General features: G+C 33.7%; 4 protein-coding genes across 4 annotated transcripts; 1 reads left to right on the top strand and 3 right to left on the bottom strand.

The window, feature by feature from the left end:
- Positions 1-4263: 4263 nt before the first annotated feature.
- On the bottom strand, positions 4264-4890 carry LOC133322077 (trafficking protein particle complex subunit 6b). The gene is made up of 3 exons (XM_061531144.1): positions 4822-4890; positions 4498-4761; positions 4264-4389 (listed from the first exon to the last, which is right to left on the bottom strand). Exons 1-3 carry the CDS (start codon positions 4888-4890, stop codon positions 4264-4266), a joined length of 459 nt encoding a protein of 152 aa, XP_061387128.1.
- Positions 4891-5989: 1099 nt separating this feature from the next.
- LOC133322076 (protein O-mannosyl-transferase TMTC4) lies at positions 5990-8136 on the top strand. Its single transcript, XM_061531143.1, has 3 exons — positions 5990-7303; positions 7360-8076; positions 8125-8136. Exons 1-3 carry the CDS (start codon positions 5990-5992, stop codon positions 8134-8136), a joined length of 2043 nt encoding a protein of 680 aa, XP_061387127.1.
- A 1409-nt stretch (positions 8137-9545) lies between these two features.
- On the bottom strand, positions 9546-10607 carry LOC133322075 (putative transferase CAF17 homolog, mitochondrial). The gene has a single exon (XM_061531141.1). The coding sequence runs from the start codon at positions 10605-10607 to the stop codon at positions 9546-9548; it is 1062 nt and encodes a 353-aa protein (XP_061387125.1).
- Positions 10608-16683: 6076 nt separating this feature from the next.
- LOC133322074 (cysteine protease ATG4D) lies at positions 16684-19041 on the bottom strand. Its single transcript, XM_061531140.1, has 6 exons — positions 18039-19041; positions 17785-17980; positions 17647-17723; positions 17313-17579; positions 17054-17250; positions 16684-16995 (listed from the first exon to the last, which is right to left on the bottom strand). Exons 1-6 carry the CDS (start codon positions 19039-19041, stop codon positions 16684-16686), a joined length of 2052 nt encoding a protein of 683 aa, XP_061387124.1.
- Positions 19042-22852: the final 3811 nt, after the last annotated feature.

Genomic DNA, 22852 nt, shown 5'->3' with positions numbered 1-22852 from the left:
GGAACAATGGATTAATTTACGAAAGGGATAGGTATAATGACTTTTACAAAATGTCGAGATCTGGAAAATTGTCTCTGCTCCCAGAAAAAGTTATAAAAGAGGGCACTTTGTGAGAAAAATGTAGTCAGTTATATGGTGCTGAGCGAAGAAAGCCTCTTTTCTGTTTAAAAAGATAATTTAACCACGAAGTGAAAACCTAATAATTAAAAGGAAAACCTGTATAAAACAAAATTTCCAAATTAAATTAAAAGAGGTATGATAAGTGAGATAAAAATATTTGGTGAAACGAAGTGCATAATTAAGTGAAATTTTATTTAGGAAAGGATTGTTGTGGAGGTCAAAAAACGGGGGAAATTTTAAGTCCGACACAATTATAACTTAAAAGCCAGCGGATAGTAGTAAAGGTAAATTTTATCAGAATTAAAAACATATAATTAAGGAAAATAAGAAAACTAAGTAATTGTCGTGTTTGATAGGCCGACCGAATTCGCTGGTGTGTTACCTTGTTCCTGGAGATAAGTTCCAAATCAGTGGCAAACCCAGGACAAAACCCCCAAATAAGGTAGGAACATTGTTATCTTCCAAGATTATACAGCCCACATATTACCGTGGATGCTATCACCACATGGGTTCCAGACATTGAATCCACACATTCCACTCTATCCAAGTTCAGTACCAAGACAAAATTTTGCTGTGGACAATAAATATCGTATGGGAACAGTAAGCTCAGACTACAGCCTTTTGTTATTTGTGTCCCAAGAAAATAAATAAGAAGAAAGATCCCAGCGAACCATTCCTTGATGACTAAAGATCCCAAAAATTGTGGTCATTATAAAAAGACCTAAAAATATCAAAAATCCAAAAAAAAAAAAAAAAAAAAACTGAATTTGACACATATATAATTGATAATTTCTATTTATTAGTATTTATTATTATTTATTATTATAAACTGATCTAATTATTATTTTTAAGTTTTTATGTTATTATAATCTATTTTCTTTTGTTTTATGCATGCAAATGTTTGTGTTTTGGGATCCTTGAATTATCATTTTTTTTTTATAACTTCCAAAAAAAAAATAGATTTCCAGTTTAACGTTGACAAGTTATTAACCCCCAATTATTCCCCAAAAGAGCTCTTTAGAGGATAGGAGGATTTCTGATCGAAACATAACCTAGGCAATCTATTTAGGAATTTATTCTCGTGCTACTTTGAATGATCACCTATGATTGTGATATAATTTACCCAAAACCCAAACATATATTGATGTATTGGTCACAAGACCTATCGTTTTAATTTTTTCACTGGCGATTCGCCTTTGAATTTGATATATGGAAGAAAAACTCCGTGTATTCTTAATTGATTTTTTATGTAAAAGATTTTATTTATTTTGTTCAAACCATATTAGACCTTTTTTTTTTGTTAAACGTATTTTTTTATTTAAATTTCTTTTGTGTTAAAATTAGTATAATTAGTATTAGTGAATATGATTTAAATATAAGGATTTTTGATCGAAATGATAAGGTGTTGGTAATTTAAAAATGGAGGATTGAAGACGAGGTAAGTGATGTGATGTGGGCGGGTTGTGGGATCACATAAGGAAAGACAAGGAAGATTGTGATCAAGGTTGGGTGGGCAGAATATTGGCCATCAGGTGTTGGTTTCCATAATGCAGTGAAGTATTTGGTTGTAAGTGTTTTTGAATGTTTGCTAGAGAAAAAAAAACTTGTTGCGTGCCTCATTTAGGACAGAAGGGTTGGGACTACACCCTGTAGAAAAAGACGGCTCAGTTAGTCGGAGTCATTATGCATCTGTCCGCAGTCCAAACAGAGGTGCACGTAACAAGTAATTACTTCATAATTAGGGGTCGAACAACGAATGAGAGAGCGAACGACGCTCGTCTGTACATGGCATAAGGGATCCGGAACCTGCAAGAATATTCCAATAACTGAACTGATTCGATTATTTCTTTAGAAAAATCGAAAGTTGTTCCATTTTTTAGGAATTAGAACAAACCACAAAGATGTTCTTCAGTGTGTAACATATAGAAATATTCATCAGAGACACCACGGCACATTCCCATTCTCAAAAACTGATAAAATTTTATAAAGCAACATTTAATTTTGGTAGGTAATTGGTAATTCTCTCCAATGAGAACAAATTCCGCAAAATAACATGAAACATTTTTGTAGGGATATTTTTCACCAAATGATAATTTCAAATATCAAATTACATGAAATTCCAAAGAAAAACGCGTCCAAAATTCTTAAAATATGGTGTCCGGGAATATCACATCATTTATTTATATTCTTCTCATCGGATCTTGAATTCAAAGTAGTACCAAAATATTATGAATATACATATTATTCTGCTGTTACTCCTGACATTTTGGAAAGTGCTTTTCTGTTCGTAGGCAGCAAATTATTATTGGTCGGAAGGACAACCTCTGAGATTAAGTATTGGCTTTCTTTGTGAGATTTGTCCTAGAGGTTGTATCTTCATAATCCAAGTGAAGCTAACGGGAGAGGTTTTTACTGAAATCGTAATAAGTCGTAACGGGTAATACGGAGAACCAATATATTAAAAAGAAACAATTTTAGATCACATATCCTTCACTTCGCAATCTGGGTTTAGGCATGATCGAAGCACAACATATCTAGTTGTAATGCCATGTACAGACGGGCGTTGTTCGCTCTCTCATTCGTTGTTCGACCCTTAATTATGAAGTAATTACTTAGTTCCCCATACAAAATTTTCTGAGCGAACACCTACTTTTGTACGTTGTTCAAGTCGAATTACTCTCTGAATAACCAAGAAATTTGTCCCATCCCTAACAATTGAGAGCATTTATCGAAAATAAATTAATTTTGACAGCTTGAAAATATTTATAAAATTTTCAAACTTTTTTAGTAAAATTGAAAATGATGAATGAAAAGTAAAAAATTGTCTAGTTTTTATATATGCAGCAGGATGTAAATTTTGTTATCAACATAATGCAATATGAATTTCTTTCCCCTTGGTTTTAATTAGCGTACAAAACAAGAAACAATTTTGGGGAAACACAAACAAAAAATTCTCCGAATAAAATAAAAATGTATGAAAACAACATTATTTTCAGAAAAATGGAAAACATGAATTAAAAGTAAATAGATATTGGACTATACTATAGTCAGGAGAAAGAGAATAAATTTTTCTATTTAGATCCATATGTGATTCGTGCAAATATGTTAGAATTTTGGTGTAAAACAAGAAACAAAAAGTTTGAAATAAAAAACTCTGATGACATGAATTAAGAATAGTGTTGTATGAACGGGTTAATTCATATACGTAATTCTGAGAGCGAACTACGTTGTTCAGAACATGGCATAAGTCTTACTGACAAGATTCGTCATATTACAAGTGATCGTGGTTGCTGTGTTTTTCAGTCTATTGGTTTGAAGAAAGCTATTGACAGGATTGATCACGAACTGCTAGTCTTTAAGCTTTGTAATTATTTCGGGTTTTCTATTACAACATTGTTGGTCCGTTATTGTTCACTTTGTTTATAAATGATTTTTTTGTTGCAATGCCTTCTGATAATTGTCTGCTTTTTGCCGATGACGTTCAGTTGTTAATGAAGTGTGATGCTGCTTTACCGAATGTGATGCAAAATGTTGTAAATCATGCCAGTTTAACGGTGGGAGATTGGATTATGAAAAATAGATATAATTTGAGGTTCCTTCCTACGAGGCAGTACAGTTGGAAGTTAGCATCTCGAACATTTTTAAGAATATATTCAGGGAAAGGAAAGATTAAAACGAACTTCAATATACTTGGCAGTTTTGTGAGCTGAACTTTATAGACGTTCCGAATAATGGGTTTGGATTTGAACTCCGGTTCCTACGAAATCTCAATTGTTATCCGTCGCCTTAGTGTCCAAAACCATCCATTTAAACTGCGAATAACTTCGTTATAAATACGAAACGCGTTGATTTCCTTTTTAATGCAACTTCCATCATGTAACTCATCTTATGGGTGAAAATGGAGAATATTTGTGGAATTGATTTTACCAAGAACTTTTGTAGTGGACGACAAAAAAGTCTACAAAATTGCGATCGTTAGATCAAAACATTAAACGGTACCTTTGTACCAAAAACTCCACACCAAGACATGGGATAGATGTCTAAAAAAATTCGAACATTTTTCCCACAATCGCCAAAGTTATAATATAAATTATTAACAATTTCCTATATTTTATTTAATATTGGAATACAATTATCACTTTATTAAGCATTACTAATTTCTATGTGAAATTTACAAGCCGGTATACTTTGAACTTCTGCTGTAACGCTACTATTTATGCCCAGATTGCTTAATGCTCCACGTACCAAACCACAAGTAAATGCAACAAACTGAAATAAATGAAATTAAAAAAAAAAAAACAATTGATATATTTTTTAGTAAAAATAGAGCTGGTATAGCTTAGACTGGCCAACAATCCGCAATGCCAAGAAACTTACCTTTGGTGCATGTTCCAGCTGTTTTTCACCTGGTGTAATACGTGTCAGAAAACGAAACGCCTTATCCTGTACAACATAGATACCCTGATTGTTGGTACGTAAATTATCTACTTGTTTTTTGTAAATTGAAGTCCAGAAGTCTGTACAAATGAATTTTATGGTTTCCAGTTCATCTTTGAAACGGGAAACATCTCGTGTCATACGTTCGATGAGACGATAACCAGTAGTGAATCCAATATATTCCAGTGTAGAAAAATCATTCTCCTAGAATAGCAATAAACACAAATAAAATGGGAATCCGATGCGTAACGATTTCTCCTTTACCTTATTTCCTTCCAAACAGTAATTTACAATTTCCGCATGCAGACAATCAAATACAATTTCTTCGGACATTGTGAATTGAATTATTTCTTCAATAATAGTTTTGGTTTTTTTGTAAATAAATAAATTCTACATTAGCAAATAACTCCCCGACGAATTTGTAATGCAAAATGAAATATGACGAATGGGTGGATGAAAGAAATACAAAACCAAAACAATGCTTCTTCATATTTTGATGTTTTCAGGAAAAAGTTGGCATGCAATGTACATTGATAGCAATATCATTCTGCAACTTTTCAACACTAATATTTTATAGCCCTGGCCGTTTGTTAATCCATGAAATTATTGTTTATTAGTACCCAAAGCATATCATTTTATTTTACCCTAGTGGTCCCGATAAACAAGACATTTATTTTCTCTTTTGAAAGGCTCAACGTCTCGTCTATAAAGACTCCCTTTAGGTCGCCTATAAAAACTCCCTTCAGCTCGTTTATAAAGACTCAGCTCGTCTATAAAGACATACTCCCTTCAGCTCGTCTATAAAGACAGACTCCCTTCAGTTCGTCTATAAATCAGACTCCCTTCTGCTCGTCTATAAAAAATCTCCTAAACTATAAAGACCTCGCTCAGCTCGTCTATAAAGACTCCCTTCAGCTCGTCTATAAAAACCACCTTTTGCTCGTCTATAAAGACCGTCTTCCGCTCGTGAATACTTCCTTCAGCTCGTTTATAAAAACTCCCTTCAGCACGTCTATAAAGACTACCTTCAGCACGTCTATAAAGAGTCTCTTTAGCTGGTCCTTTAACGCGTCTATTAGGACCTCATTCAGCTCGTGTACAAAATTCCTCATTCAGCTCGCCATAAAGACTATCTTCTTATATAATATTAACCTCAATGATTCCTCAGGATTCAAAAATTTTAAAGTGAATAAGTCCGAATCTAAGTATACCTAAATCCTTTAAGACAAACAGCTGATTTCAAGACATTTCACCCAAATTCAAATTCGTCCGGCGAACCGGCTTTTTTATACCAACAATAAACAAAACAAACGAGTTTTAGGCGAAGGTACGATTTTGGATATTAAAATAATAAAAATTTAAAATAACATCCCTCCTATTCCAGATCTCTATAGTTAACATGTCAATTTATTCATATAACACATCTCGGATTATGGACTCCATGTTTATACAAATCTTGGCTTTAGTCATCCTATGCTATTTGTGTTATGGTTCATCTCTAAATGGAAGTTTCGTGTTCGATGATACCGTGGCCATAAAGCAGAACAAAGCCATTGCAAAAACACCAACCAATTATACAGCTATATTCATCAGTGATTTCTGGGGTGCCCCGATAACCAGTGAAGATTCTCACAAATCATATAGGCCACTGACATCGCTGCTATTTCACTGGGAATGGATAAAGTGGCAAATGCAACCCAAACATATGAAAGCCATTAACTTGGTGATCCACATTTTTAATAGTGTTTTAATTCTATTGGTTCTTCGTGAGTTTAAATTTCAAGAATCTCCTTTAAACTCCAAGTCAGTTGAAAGGGTCGCTTTTATTGCTGCAATTCTTTTTTCTATACATCCCATACATACGGAGGCTGTATCTGGTATCGTTTCAAGAGCAGATTTAATGTTTTGCTTGCTGTATCTTATATGTTTGTATATTTGTTGTTGGAGCAGGAGATTATGGCGGGAAAATAATTTATGGTTTCAATTACTAGTTTCATGTCTAACCTTTGTTGGTGTTTTATTTAAAGAATCTGCAATAACAATACCATTGGCCTGTGTATTTCTTTCGTATGTCCTGAAAGGCTACCACACCTTGGACTGGAAGCAACAAATAAAATCAATATTTTCGTTGGAAAATATATTTTTTGCTTTTACGACTTTGATAATAGCAGTATTTCGCCTTTGGATAGCTGGTTTTACAAGTCCAACATTCCGTAATGCCGATAATCCGGTGGCCCATGCAGACAGCCTGAAAACTAGAATATTTTCTCAAAATTATTTATATTTTTATAATCTAAAAATACTCGTTGATCCATCCGAATTGTGTTTTGATTGGTCCTTTGGTTGTATTCGGTTGATTGAGAACATCAAAGATGTTCGCTTGATTTTGATATTGGGTCTATATGTTTTATTTCTGATCGTGCTATTAAATTATAAAGAAAACTGTCCAACCTTTGTGGCCTGTGGTCTTATGATTATACCCTTTTTACCAGCATCGGGAATTATTAAGGTGGGATTCGTTATTGCTGAACGGGTATTATATGTTCCATCAATAGGATTTTGTTATTTAGTGGCCTATGGTTTGGTTTGCCTCTATGATTGTGAGCATTTTCATAAACATTTACATGTGGGTTTTGGTATTGTAATAGTGATTTTCATAATGCGCTGTAGGCAACGCTCCGCCGAATGGTTAACCGAGGAGAAACTATTTTCCTCAGCCTTGGATGTGTGTCCCAATAATGCAAAGGTAGTGTATTGTAAATACAAAAATACATTTTTGTTAATAGGCCTTTATTTTGCTAGGTACACTACAACATTGCCCGCCTTGCAACAGATATGCACAATTACCCCAAAGCATTTGAACACTATCACAAAGCCATTGAACTATCACCCGACTATGATGCTGCCCTTATGAATTTGGGTAATTTATATCGTGATCAGGGTGACCTAACAAAAGCAGAAAAATATCTACTGTCTGCATTGGAAATAACACCCATCTTTGCCACAGCATGGATGAATTTGGGTATTGTCCAGGCGGCCAAAAAGAAATTCCCCGACGCCTTACAAAGTTATCAGAATGCTTTAGCACATCGTAAAAATTATGCCAATTGTTATTATAATATGGGTAATCTCTTCTTAGAGCAACAACTGAATACAAAAGCCCTACAGCACTGGGAAATGGCAGTGGCATTAAAGCCCACACTACGTCAGGCATGGACAAACATATTAACCATGTTGGATACACAAGGAAAATATGATAAAGCATTAAAGGTATCCGATAAGGCATTAAAGTATCTTCCCAATGAATCGTCGATAATATTTTTACGTGCCAATATTTATGGAAAACTTGGTCGTTATGCGGAAGCTGAGCAGCTATATAAACAGGTTGTGATAAAAGAGCCACTTAATTATTTATATCATACAAATTTAGCTGTATTATATCATCGTTGGAATCGTATAAACGATGCTATAGATTCATATAAAAGAGCATTAGATGCGGATCCGAAGCGAGCAACAACGGCAAGAGATAATTTAAATAAATTAATTAACAAAATGGCAAATAAAAAGAAAATGGTTTAGCATTCGGAAAATTTAAAAAGAATAATAAATATTTAAGTTAATCTAAAGAAATAATTTAATAAAATTTATATTTTTATACATAAGCATTTTTTTAATAAAAATATAATTTTTACTATTTCAAAATAAAAATTAGTACATAAATACCTCTTATGAGGCTTACCTACGAAGCTCCTCTTGAGATAGTCTATAAAGACTCCTTGAAGCTGATCTATGGACTTGTTTTAACTAGTCTATAAAGATTCCTTTAAGCTCGTACACAAAGACTCGTCCATGAAGACTCCCTTCAGCTCGTCTATAAAGACTCCCTTCAGCTCGTCTATAAAGACTCCCTTCAGCTCGTCTATAAAGACTCCCTTCAGCTCGTCTATAAAGACTCCCTTCAGTTCGTCTATAAAGACTCCCTTCAGCTCGTCTATAAAGACTCCCTTCAGCTCGTCTATAAAGACTCCCTTCAGCTCGTCTATAAAGACTCCCTTCAGCTCGTCTATAAAGACTCCCTTCAGCTCGTCTATAAAGACTCCCTTCAGCTCGTCTATAAAGACTCCCTTCAGCTCGTCTATAAAGACTCCCTTCAGCTCGTCTATAAAGACTCCCTTCAGCTCGTCTATAAAGACTCCCTTCAGCTCGTCTATAAAGACTCCCTTCAGCTCGTCTATAAAGACTCCCATCAGCTCGTCTATAAAGATTCCCTTCAGCTTGTCTATAAAGACTCCCTTCAGCTCGTCTATAAAGACTTCACTTCAGACTCACTTCAGCTCGTCTATAAAGACTCCCTTCAGCTCGTCTATAAAGACTCCCTTCAGCTCGTCTATAAAGACTCCCTTCAGCTCGTCTATAAAGACTACCTTCAGCTCGTCTATAAAGACTCCCTTCAGCTCGTCTATAAAGACTCCCTTCAGCTCGTCTATAAAGACTCCCTTCAGCTCGTCTATAAAGACTCCCTTCAGCTCGTCTATAAAGACTCCCTTCAGCTCGTCTATAAAGACTCCCTTCAGCTCGTCTGTAAAGACTCCTTTCAGCTCGTCTATAAAGACTCCCTTCAGCTCGTCTATAAAGACTCCCTTCAGCTCGTCTACAAAGACTCCCTTCAACTCGGCTATAAAGACTCCCTTCAGCTCGTCTATAAAGACACCCTTTAGCTCGTATATAAAGACGCCCTTTAGCTCGTATATAAAGACACCCTTTAGCTCGTATATAAAGAAACCTTTTAGCTCGTATATAAAGACACCCTTTAGCTCGTCTATAAAGACTCCCTTAAGATCCCTTCATCTCGTCCCACGTTTATCTTAAAATATAACCCAAAGTAAATAAACAATTCTTTCTTATTTCTTCTCCTTTATATTAAAAAATGTACATATATGTACACAAAGTAAACTCAATTAATATACAAATCCATAAAACAATAACAATCAAGCTTCTTCTCTTGCCAGAATATTATTTAACAATAGCGGTGGCCACCATTTAGGTATCTCTACAGAACATGGCTTCCCATCAATAGTCAATTCTTTGGATTTCAATGTCTTTTCAATTCGTATTAAAGCCAAGGCATTTGTTTCCACACTACCAAGGATGTTGCCCACTTTGGCATCGGCATCATTACACACCGAATATGAAGATTTTTCACTTAAAGAATTTTTCAAAATTACCGGCATATGCCGTTTACGTATGACACCTGTGTGATGAACTCTTGCTGTCAACTCCTGTCCAATGTAGCAACCTTTGTTAAAACTAACACCATTTAAGAGATCACAATTAGCTTCCAGGGGAAATTGTTTACCGGGTGGCATATCTTGCATTCCTTCGGCCACACCCAGTTTATATCTATGCAGTCGATAATTATTGCCGCCATTGGAAAGTTCAATTTTAATATTTGATAAATTCTTGAGTAATTTGGAAATTTCTTCGGAAGTTCGGTCGGATGTTGCTAATAAACGGTAACCCAATTCCGGTAATCTTGGATCATTTATAATATCCATATTATCCACCGGCATTTGGGGAAGTACAGCAGCTGGGCCTCCACCACTTTGAAATACACACCAAACCTTTAATTCATCAGCTATGCTATCGATTTGGATTTTCCTTCTCACCCGATAAAGCTTTAAATGACGCATTAATTCGTTGCATACCTCCTGATCACATTCAATCAGAATTGTTGAACTGTCACTGGGGGATTTATAGACAATGGCATCGTACATTACCCGTCCGGCTTTATTTAGGAACATTGTATACAGTGATCCGGTGTGTGATGACTGCAGCTGCCTTATGTCATTTGTGGTGAGACCTTGCAGGAAAGGTATGACATCTTCACCCTTAACACGTACCAATTGCCGTTGATCCAGAGATTCAACAATGAATTTTTTCTCCGTGGCAGCAGCCTGGGTACTTTGATTCGCCGTCGCCTGTGTGATCTTTGTAGAGGTAATTAAACGGGAGCATAACAGCTTCAGCTGATTGTTACGTAGTATATTCATAGTTTTTATCAGTTTGATGTTGACATAAAATCGTCAGGCACCAAGAAGTACAGACTTATCTGGATAATAAAACTACACAGTCTATTTTGTTACTATTCAATCCAAAAGGATTTTTCCATCCGAGTTCCTCGATATTTTTCCCAAATATTCTTATTGATGGTGCCTGTAACTTTTGTTTTTATTTAAAGCAAAATGAACTAAGTACATTTATTAATACGATACTTAGTTCGCTGATTATTTAGCTATTACACAAATATTTATGTGTAAGGTTTTTAATTACTTTATAATTTTGAAATAAATAAATTGTTTTCTGTTATAAAATTATTGAAATGATGCAAAATAAACTATCTCAATCGAAATGTAATGTGTTATATCGTAATCGAAAAAAAAACATACGATATTAGAACATATGTTAAACAGATGCCTTAAAGAGATGCTAACTATGCGTTTTTTAATGTTAATAGAATTGAGTTATTTAAAGAATTCTACTATATTAACTTATTTAATAATTTTTATTTTATTATTATTCATTTATGAACAACAAAAGTGTTGAAATATGGCTCCCCAAATTTTTGAAATCTAATTAAAATTCACTAAACATACTTTACCAAAATGTTAGAAACTTAAAAACGATACTTTGCAATATTTGCTTTAAGTCGTTCGATAATGAATATAAAATTCTTTTACCTGATTGATGGCTTTATCAGCAAGGTACATTTTTTGTTCCTAATAGGGTACATTTACATTACATTCCAGGTCATTCATCTAAAATTCAATGAAATTGTAGACAGAAATACAATGGCCAATGCCGGATGCCATCAATCAAGGGATGAATGGGGTGATGATTATGTGCAAGTAGCAAGCAATAGTAACTCGCATTTTTATAAAATCTTTCCCTCACTGACAACAAAACACTTGTTTCAAAATTGTAATTTGAACTCCTTTTCACAAAATCAAATCAATAGAATCCTTAGTGGTCACTGTTTCTGCAAGAGCACCTTAGCCAAAATGAATGTGGTACCCAGTGTTGCCAAAACTTTGTCGATAAAAAATGCTAGATTTTGTTTAAAAAAATGCTAGAAAGTGCTAAAAATTTTAAAAAAGTGCCAAATAAAAGTGCTAAAAATTTGTAAGAAGGAACTTCGCTTTTAGATAAAAATTAGATCTATATTTATTAAAAATTCATTATACACACAAGGGAGAATGAGTGTATTTTTAATATCCTTGCAACACGTCGAAATATTTCCATGAGATCCTATTTATTCATAACCAAAAAAAAATCTTCAATATTGCCATGTACGTCTCTCTGATTAAATGACGATATATCTCGCAATATTGAAGGCAAATCTTTGAAAATTTGCACATTACTCATATTTATAGGGTGTTTGGTATTGAAAATGGGATATATCTGTCCTTTTCAAGGTAGCCGCAACCGAATTGGCTCTAATTTAATATTTCGGTTTTTTATTGGAAAAAATCTTCCTATAAAAAATTATCAATATGTGTGTTCGGTGTAGAACGGTACATCAATTATTCGGTGTTTTGGTGACTTTAGACACGTTTTTTAATCAATTTCAATTCAATTTGATATTTTGGATTCCCATTAGGCAGAAAATCTCCATACCAAGAATTATCTATATTGGTCCCTGTCTCGGGGTAGCCTTCAAAGAGCGGTCGTGGACGTTTTTTAATAGAATTGATTGTAATATCACAAGAGGCTGGCACATATGCAGAAAATTATCAATTATCAGGGATTGCTCATATCCCTCATATTAAAGTACCGACCAATTTTCGGTATTTTGAGGGGTTTAGTCGTATTCTGGGCTCTGTTAAAGTAGAAAATATATTTATGCGGGCAATTTTCTATATTTAAACATATGCTACATATAAAATGTCCGCCTTATTTGCATACTTATAAAGCATTCTGTATTACGGTTGAATAAAAATCATTGTTCAAGAAAGTTTACAATTTAGGTTTATAATTTTTACATTACTCCCACACAATGGCCCCGCATAATTTGTTTTTTTTTTTTCATTTTTCCAAATATACAACCTACTATCAGACAATGTCACAGTTACCATATGAAGTACCCAACAATTTAAGAAAATTGTAATAACCACCACATGATGCTGGGTATAAAACGTTTGGCCGGATCGGGTTTTTTACATGTTCATAGATTTACTGACACTTTTTAACATTGGAAATAGGAGTATGTGAAAAATGTGAAAAAACGCCTTTTATTTATTTATTTATATATTTTTTTTTTTTTTGTGAAACCAAATAAACAGAAAATTTAAAAAATATCCTGAAAAAATAAAAATGCTAAAAAAGATGCTAGGTGCTAGATCAATATTTTTGGTGCTAAACGAGTTTAAAAAGTGCTAAATCTAGCACTAAAAGTGCTAAATTGGCAACACTGGTGGTACCAGATAAAATATGCGAGAACTGCGGAGAAGCGAGTTCGTCCTCGGACGGCTCACAAGAAAGACGTAAAAAAAAAAAAAAAAAAAAAAAAAATTTTAAATGAGTACTATACGCCCACGGGCTTAAAAATAGATTTTTACAAAATGGCGGTTGTTAAGCGTTCGCTTAACTAACACGTGTGTTTTTAAATACGGATAACCTATAAATTACGAGTCGTTCAACAAAATCCAAACAGCTGCGCATGAAATTTTTAATTTTCGTAAATTTAATAGCAAAAGAAGATGCTTTTCGCTACTATGTGACTCCTTCACAGTAGAAGAGTTCACTGATACACAAGGCTTAGAAAGTCTGAACATTGTGGTCAAATTCTTAAAGAAGATCGAAGTCAACCTGCAAAACACAAACCACCATCTATGGATAGTCAAATTCGTAGCAAAGCTACATACGGATACATGGCACTAAACCTTCTATCCCTATAGAAAGTGGGCCAACCAAAATAATATAAAAAAAAAAAAAAACTGCGGAGAAGCCGAAACGGCCGCACATATAATCTTTGGATGTCATAAATTTAAATTATTAATACAATAAGATGCTTTTAGGAACTATGTGATTTCTCCACACTTGAAGATTACACGAATTCACTAGGCTTAGAAAGTTTGAACATTGTTGTAAAATTCCTAAAAGAAGTTGGAGTCGACCTCTGAATACGACACATAAATCACCAGCAATGGTGAAAGTCAAATCTGTAGCTTAGCTGCGCATGGAGACATGGATCTGAACATTCGAACTTTTAGTAGGACGTGAGCCAGGAACTTTAAATAAATGTATAAGCTTTCCACAATATCTGTGAACATAAAAATTGGGCATGCTAATTTGATTGGCAAATTCATTAATATCGGCCTTTAAGGCTTCTAATTGCATTTTTTGAAATAAATATATTATTTGGAGAAGCTCTCAATTTTCTATTTAATAATATTGTAACATACTTTTAAAACACACAAATTTCAAATTCGATCTTGTATATTACGTTATTACTTGCTTCATATTGAATATGTACGTGTAGTCACTTAAAAAACTTCATACTATTATATGTTCGGATTATCATACCTTTATAAGATATAGTCATTAAGATTTAATTATTACATGGAGTAGTATGGTTTGCAATTTATTTAAAATCGGCCTTTGAGGCTTCAAATTGCATTTTTGAAATAAATAAATATCGACTTGCTCCAAATTTTAATTAAGAATTGTACTTAAAACACACATGGAAATTTCATCCTTATATTCAACAAATACTGAATTGATTTGCCTAGGTGAATTTAATTTGCCTAACATTACATGGATCAGGGATGAACATTATGTTGATTATATACGTGTTGCATCTACTGGTAAAGATATATAATGAGAGTATATTTATGATCTATAAATTCCCTATACAGCGTCTATAAAAACTCCCTTCAGCTTGTTTATAAAGACTCCCTTCAGCACGTCTATAAAGACTCCCTTCAGCTCGTCTATAAAGACTTCAAAATGCTCGTTTTTAAAGACTCGCTTCAGCTCGTCTATAAAGACTTGCTAAGCTCGACATTAAACGCTCATTTATCAAGAATTTTTTCAGCTTATCTATAAAGACTTCATTAGTCTAAAAAGACTAACTTCAGGTGGTCAAAAAAAATGAAATAATTTTAAATATCTCTAAAACATAAAATATGACGTTTAAAAATAAATTATACTTTTTGTTTATATTGCTATTTACTTATAATATAAAATTACTTGAATAAAGACTTACTAGTACTACTACTATTCGCGTCCTAAAAATAGTTTCGATTTCTTATATAAAAGTCTAATTAAACTCAGTGGTGATTACAGATCAATTTAGAATCGCTCTTGGATATTTGCGCTAGATTCTCATATAAATTATAGCCCTTTATATTGAAGACATATACATATATGTAAGCGTAATTATTTATATGGAATACCTACTCGCCCACCTAAATATCCGCATACTATAAAACCGGTCTAATTGATTTGTTATATTATCTAACATCCATATATATTGGCCAATTGACCTATTTAGCACTATCTTTATCCATGGTTAATAAACAACTAATTCGCAATGGTGGCTTATTTTAATCTGCCAGAAATAATCAAATCACGACGTGATAAAATAATGTATTTCTTTTATAATAAGTGCCAGCAAATAACTCTCGACATCATATTGGTGGAATTGTTGATGATGTTAGCATTTTTTGGAGACAAAACTATGTCTGGAATTTGTTTGTACGTGTTAATTGTGACATTTATTTGGTATTTGTTTTGAGATGAGTCCACATGTCTGTATTTTTTTTGTTCACAGTGTTTCGCACTTATGTCAACAACAAGCTGCTAAATATATCATCAATATGTGGTATGTTAATAAAGAGTAATGTGTGATTAACAACAATAAGAAAAAACAATAACAACAACAAAAAAGTGTATTGTACCTTTTTGCCAACAAAGACTAGTCCTATGATAAAGCCAGGCATGGAAAAATACAAAAAACTGTTTTAGAATATAGCAAACACAACAATAAAGCTTATTATGTATTTTGCAATCGAACCTAGTCCTATGATCCAGCCTGTTATGAAAAAAAACACACAACTGTAATCTATGGGAAATTGTAATATTTATTTAGGTATTTTTTGTGAATATTTTTCTTTCTTTTTGTAATATATTTGTATGTATGTGGCGACCGACGACATTCAATCAAAAATATATATAATTAATCAATCACATGATTTGGATGTGTACATATATATAAATGTAAGAATAAATATAATAATTTGCTACTCTACACACTAATTTGTGATTGTAGCAAAGAAAAAAAATGGCAAAGAAAAAACGCTTAACTTAGAGAAACACAAAAGATAAAATTGAAAATTAAAAAAAAAAATAGTATTCGATGAAATAATGGGGCCTTGAAATGACCACACATTGATGTGGCTTAATAATGTGAGTAATAATATTTATAATAATAAGATAAGGTACATAATTTTACGAAATAGATAATTTTTGTTTTCAATAGTAGAGTTTCAGTGTGCCGCTCTCTTCAATGACATTGACACATGATGTATTAATGTATTCATTTCAAAATTTATATTCTATATATATAAAAAATACACATCTATAGGCTAGCAGAGTAATAATAATAATGGGTATGATGTACTTAAACTACAAATAAATTAAATAAACATTAGTTGATAAGAAGAAACAGAAAACAGCACATTATGAATGGAGAATAAATGAAATGATAACAAAGTTTATAATAATAAACAAGAAATACAAATATATATGTGTATAGTATTGGTTTGCATTGGACAAAACAAAATAAAATAATAATAGACAATAGGAGCTTTTGTAACAAAAGTAAAGGAAACACACAAATGTTTGTATTAGATACCAAAACGAACAAAAATACGTACGTATATGCGAAATAGTAAAATAAGTCTTTAATTTTGAGATACATAATGTAACAACAAAAAATTTTGTTATTTGTATATAGTTATTATAAAAATGGCATGATAGATATTTGTTATGTGTAGGATTTACTGTTTGTTGGTTGGTTATAGAAAGCAACCACCAAACAAATGTGAATGGGTCTAAAGTTCCATCTTAAAGTAATACAAATTCCTCAGTTTCGCTGTCATCGTCGATTGGCCCACCGCCTACATCCTGATTAATTTGTAACAATTGTTTTTGCAATGGCTTATATAGAGAATCACTCATTTCATTGATGGTCTCATGCTGAAGGCAGCGACCACGAGAAAATGAAAATAATGGATAATTCATTTCGGCATATTGATTGGATGTTTCGGTAAAACTGTTGGTCAAGCTAGAAGGCATTTGTTGTTGTTGTTGTTGCTGATGTGGCTGAGGTAATTGTTTTTCCAATGAACCTGAGGCACAGCGCATGGGATGTAAATACTAAAAATATTTGTTTTAATACAAATAAATTAAATATACATTTTTATCAAACCCTTACCATTTGCACAGATTCTACAAAATTATCAAAATCGGTTTTTGTTTGACAATAGAAACCAATACAGCAACTTGGATCCATTTTACTTGATTTCAGTTTCCTTGGCGATTTACAATGGAATGAATGCAGGGGGAAATTTTCCTGATTAACATCAACCATTTCTTGGCAATAATGGGGATCCAAATGGATTAATTTGTCCTCTAGATAATTAGAAACAAATATATTTAAAAACTTTATAAATTTGTTAATATTAAAGATTTACCTTGAAAACCCACAAAATACAATGAATGTTTTGGTCTTCCTCCAATGATACCAATACAATATTCCGTGCTAAGTAATAACTTTAAACAATGAGCATACACAGGATTTAATTTGTCCGAACCCAAACGTAAGGGCACCAACACAATTAATGATTTCCAATTTGATTTGATTTCATTTGATTTTGGTGTATGTTGTTTTTTCCATGGTACATGGGATTTGGGTGTTGGTTCGGGTATACAACATTCGGCTTCAATGTCACCAATATATACTGCAAAAAAATAAAATAAATTTCATTTATAAAAATTAATTATTTTATAAAAACCAATTCTACTTACTTGTACAATCCTTAGCCACATAAATAACTAAATTATCAAAATCAGCATTTTCTTGGGCAGCATTTTTTAAAGCTTGCCTACAATAAATGAATACAAATCTTATTAATCGTATTAAACATAATAAATATTTCCACTTACCTTAACAAATATGAAACAGATGCCGGGCCATACCAATCTCCCGGCTTCTTACCCATTTCCTCACCTAATTTCACCAAGGTGTGTATGGAGAATGGACTACTTTTTGATGAACTGTCACCAAACCATTTTATGATCTTTTTATGCATATTATCCTCCAGAGTTGAGTGCAGCTGAGATTCAGGATCATAACGCCAGCCTTTTGAAATAAAATAATAAAATTAAAAATTTTCAATTTAATAAACATCTTCACTTACGTCTTCCCAAAAAATGACACAACAATGCCTGGGCCAACAACATTTGTCCACTACGCAGCATACAACCCCAACCACAATCGCTGGTATAATTCGAACCATTCATAGTGGGGAATTCACGTCGATATGTCATCCAAATACGACTATAGAAATCTCTTTTGAATCCCTCAATACCCTCTTCCCAGGGATTTTCGCCCACCTGATTATCGGTGGCATCCAATGCCAATTCTTGTGGCACAACAATTTCCTCAACCTGTTGTGGATTTAAAATTGGATATAGGGCCGATGAACTGCTATTTGGAGTCAATCCAATACCACCAGCCGCATCTTGTTGTATGGTATCATAGGCATTTGAAACTGTCATATTATTTTCATCTTGCTGTCCCACCATTCCACTCAATTCCGAACTATTTTCCATCGAAGAGGGCGGAGTGCATTTACGATGATAACATCGTCCCAAAAGCCACACTGGCTGCTCTTTGGAAAAATTCGATTTCAATTTTCCACTCCAGCCATATTTGACATTGTGCCACATTGAAAGAAGTTTTGATTCCATGCCCTTGGTTGGTGTCCGACCAGCGGCCGATAACGCTGCAGCATTATTGACGGCCTCCGTGTCATCACTGTCTGTGGCACCAGCCACACACGACGTAGCCGTTGATGTTGTGTACAATTGTTGAAACGCATTTATAAAACGTGATGATGTTGAGATTTTCCTGGTTGGTGTGGATGTTTGCTCTGTCTTTACATTGCCACCACTACTACCAGCACTACCACCACTGGCACTTGCAGCCGCTGTAGTTGTGGGTGTGTTTGAACTAATGCTAGTCGTCGTTGCCACCGATGACCGTGGTGGGATAACACATTGTATAGTGGCAGCCTGTTCCTCTTCTATTGCACCATCTTCCACGGCTATGTCATCGGTTAATGTCCTGCCCGTTGTAACCTGGAACAGGTTCAGTTTATCGTCCGTTGTTAACTGTGACAACAGGCCATCATAGTTCATCTGTGAACGAGAGGAAGTATTCGAATATGATGGGGATTTCCTTAGACACGAATACATTTTGTGAAAAGCTAAACTATAACGTCGCGGTCGCGGTCTTTGCGGATGTGAAGTTTGCATGGCAAAATGTCTTATGGCACTGAATCACTTACCCCAAAAATAAAAGACAACTAAGTGGTGTTCGGAGACACTGTTATAATGTGTCTTTTATAATCTCAGGTAAGCGCTAGTATGTGTCGCGAGTCCGTCCGTCCGATTGTACCTACTACTCACCGTTTATATTGATAATTTTTTTTCAGAATGCGTTTGGTAATACAACAAAGTAGCCGTGGTATTGACTCGTTTTCCGTCCCCTTTTTTGTTTGTTTATTTGTTCTAGAGAGAGATAACACTGTTTTTTGTTTATATTTTTTGTTTGTTTATCTAAAGCACCAAAAAGAACGCGCGCGTAAAAACCAATTAGTAAGAACGTTGGACCTTTGTTTTTTTATTAAATACTTGTTAATTAACACAAGAGAATGAAGAACGAACAGTGTAAATGATGATGCTGTGTTGCAAAGAAACTATTTTTTTTGTTGCCTTTTGCAAAATGAATGGCAATGGAAGAAGTGGGCAATTGAAAAATCAAAACAAAACAAAGAAAAGAAAAGTTAATCAGTGTTGATTGTTACAGTAGATTGTTACAGTAGAGTAGAGTTGACACAATGACGGCGTCAGACTGTTAACGGCGTTTTTGTCAATGGTCTAGAGGTTGTCTTGAATTTTACATATGCACAATTGTTGACATTTTCAAACAATATTGCAAACGATAAATATTTCATATAATGAAAAATTCGACATAAGGGATTAAACAAACATATATGGTCTGTTCCCGTACTGCAAGAATCTACTCGATTTTACTATTTTCTTCGATAGCATAAAGGAAAATTCGTTATCGTAGTAAAAAATCGCAAGGTCATATCGTGAAAAAGGAAGAAAAATATTATTTTCATTCATGAATTGGAAAATTTAACTACTCCAAAAACTAACAATAACTAACAACTTCAGAACCATTGTACTTCAAAAACATTTTTATTATTATAACTAGCATATGCCCGCACACATTATTTCCATAAGTACCCACCTCAACCATCTAACAAAACTTCCTGCATGCCCCGATCCCCAAATTCAAATTTCAGGATTACCACTCTATTGGTTCACTAACAATTCGAATTGTACCAAATTTAGTACACAGTATTACGAATTTCCAAAACTTCTTACTTAACCCAATCTGACACGTCCACATTGATACTAAATCCAAATTTCAGGATTCCAACTCTATCGGTTCACCAAAAATTTAAATTGTACCAAATTTAGTACACTCCAAATTTCAGGATTCCAATTCTATCACTTCACCCACAATTCAAATAGTACCAATTTCCAAATCTTCCTACATACCCCAATCCTGCACCTCCTAAATCCAAATTTCAGGATTCCAACTCTATCGGTTCACCCACAATTCAAATTGTACTAAATTAAACTGCCTACTTAACTCAAAGCTACACCCTCACAGTGATCCTAAATCCATGTTTAAGGATTCCAACTCTATCGCTTAAGAGTGTGTTTACATTTTACCGGATTTGGTTAACGCAGTGGGTTTAAATTGTCTATTTCATTGAATATATGCCAAATAAATCCCCATAAAAAGGTTAACCCGGTAAAAAGTTCTAATGTAAATGCCGTATAACCCACAATTTTAATTGTACCAAATTTAGTATACATTACTACAAAATTTCCAAAACTTCCTACATATCCCAACAATAATCCTAACTTCAAATTTCAAGATTACACATCCATCGGTCCACTAAAAATTTAAATTGTACCAAATTAGTACCATAAGTATTAATTTTTTGAACTGAATCCTGACCCAAATCCTACACTCCAACAGTGATCTTAACTCCAAATTTCATTGTTAAAGCTCTATCGGTTCACCCAAATCCAAATTATAGTACGATTTAGTACCTTTCGTACACAAAAGTTAAAAGATTTCCAAAACTACGTACATATCCTAATCTTAAACGGCACATACATTAACATTTACATTAGATCTTTTTACAGCGTTAATCTACTCTATGAGGATTTATATGACAAGTATATAATGGAATTGACAACTGAAACCCACTGGTTTAACGAAATCCGGTACAATGAAAACGTACTATTAACGACGTCTTTTCCTACACATTTTTTGATGTTTTTGAGTATTTGCACACAATATAAATATGATCCTGCATTATTATACCATACATGGTAAAATAAATTGAGGTTATAAAAAATCAACTCTATATTTAGTGCCTGATTCCGTCTGATATTAAGTTGATTTTACTCAAAATATGTACTTAGATTTGCCAAAACAGGTACATTAAAAACTTTACCATGCGAATTCTGCACAAGTTTAGGAATACATTCTGACAATTTATTGGAATTGGCAATCTAATAACTTGTTTTGTTAAAATACATGGAATATATAATTGAACCGATTTACAATCATGGTCGGCAATCCCTAAAGTAATCACACCATTTGACACATTCCCATTAAAACAACTGTTTGTGCCGTTATTAGCAACTGAGCAATCAAAACAAATAACAACGTTGCAAAATGAGCGGCTCAAACAAGAAAAGTTGTGCAGTTGTTTTTGGTGGTCTCGTAGAGTTTCAGTGAAAATTTTTTTAAGAAAATTCATAAATATTGTTGTGCCTAAAATAATTGAAAAGAAAAAAAGATAACCCGAAAACAAATTATCATTGCAAATTCATAAAGAGCTCGCGTTATATTTGCAACGAAATGCATATTCATGTTCTCACCGAACCAAACAAATCCTAAAGTGAAAAGTTGTGAAAATAAGAAAAAAAATATTTGCGAAAATTCTTTCTGGAATCGACTGTCGACACGTCGTCTCCTGTAAAAAAAAATATTTCAGAAAAAAGTGTCTTGAAAATTACAACAGCAGCATTTATGATAAAGAATGAAGAATTGAATAAAAGAAAAGGTGGAATACAAAATATGGAGCGAAGCTAACAAGCATCTCGAAAAAAGAGTTAAAAGAGATAAAAAAGAAAAACAAAAAGGTTGTCCATCGTCGTCCCCCCTTACCACACAGAGAACGAAGTCAGCTGAACGTGAATGAATGGTGCGTCGCCGAGTAGATGCGTTTTCTATATGTGTTAGCCGCCGAAATTGTTTAGATTTGGTTTGCAATCGCGTTAGACAGATTGGAGATCAAAATTAAAGAATTTATTATCATTTGTTAGCATTTTTCATGTGCACACATAACTATACTTGTGCGGATCGGTAAACACACTTCCAATCCATTAAATTACCGGGTCACTGCCCACAATGTGTGCAATTTTGCAACTACGATAAAGCTTAGAATCCCGCAGAAAAGTGTCAAGTCTATGACATAGGTGTGCTTTTATCGAGAAGTGTAATAAAATTTCGCGGCTTTGGCGCCGATTTGCTTCTTTACGCAAGACTTTGTTCTCTGCTCCAAATAGCGAAGAGTAACACACAATTGTTAATTACCCATAGAAAACTTGAACTTCTTAGCATTTTTGGCCGGTGGCGGCGGGTCACAATTTTACCACGAATTTATTTGTTTCTACAAATTAATTAATGTGCCACTCTAAAGATTTTTTTTATTTTCGTCCACCCATCAGCAGCAGTAGTTAATGTGGAAACGAACGAAAACAGTGTTTATGTTTTGACATATTCATGTGTGTATGTGTGTATGTTGTCTGTATAGGTGAACAAGAATAGTTTTGCATGCAAAAACAACAA

The sequence above is a fragment of the Musca vetustissima genome, unplaced genomic scaffold, assembly GCF_032173495.1.
Source record: "Musca vetustissima isolate MV318-11 ecotype Yass unplaced genomic scaffold, APGP_CSIRO_Mvet_v1 utg8104, whole genome shotgun sequence".
Classification (NCBI taxonomy): domain Eukaryota; kingdom Metazoa; phylum Arthropoda; class Insecta; order Diptera; family Muscidae; genus Musca; species Musca vetustissima.
Note: the sequence above shows the minus strand (reverse complement) of the source record. Positions and strands in the feature narration are given on the sequence as shown.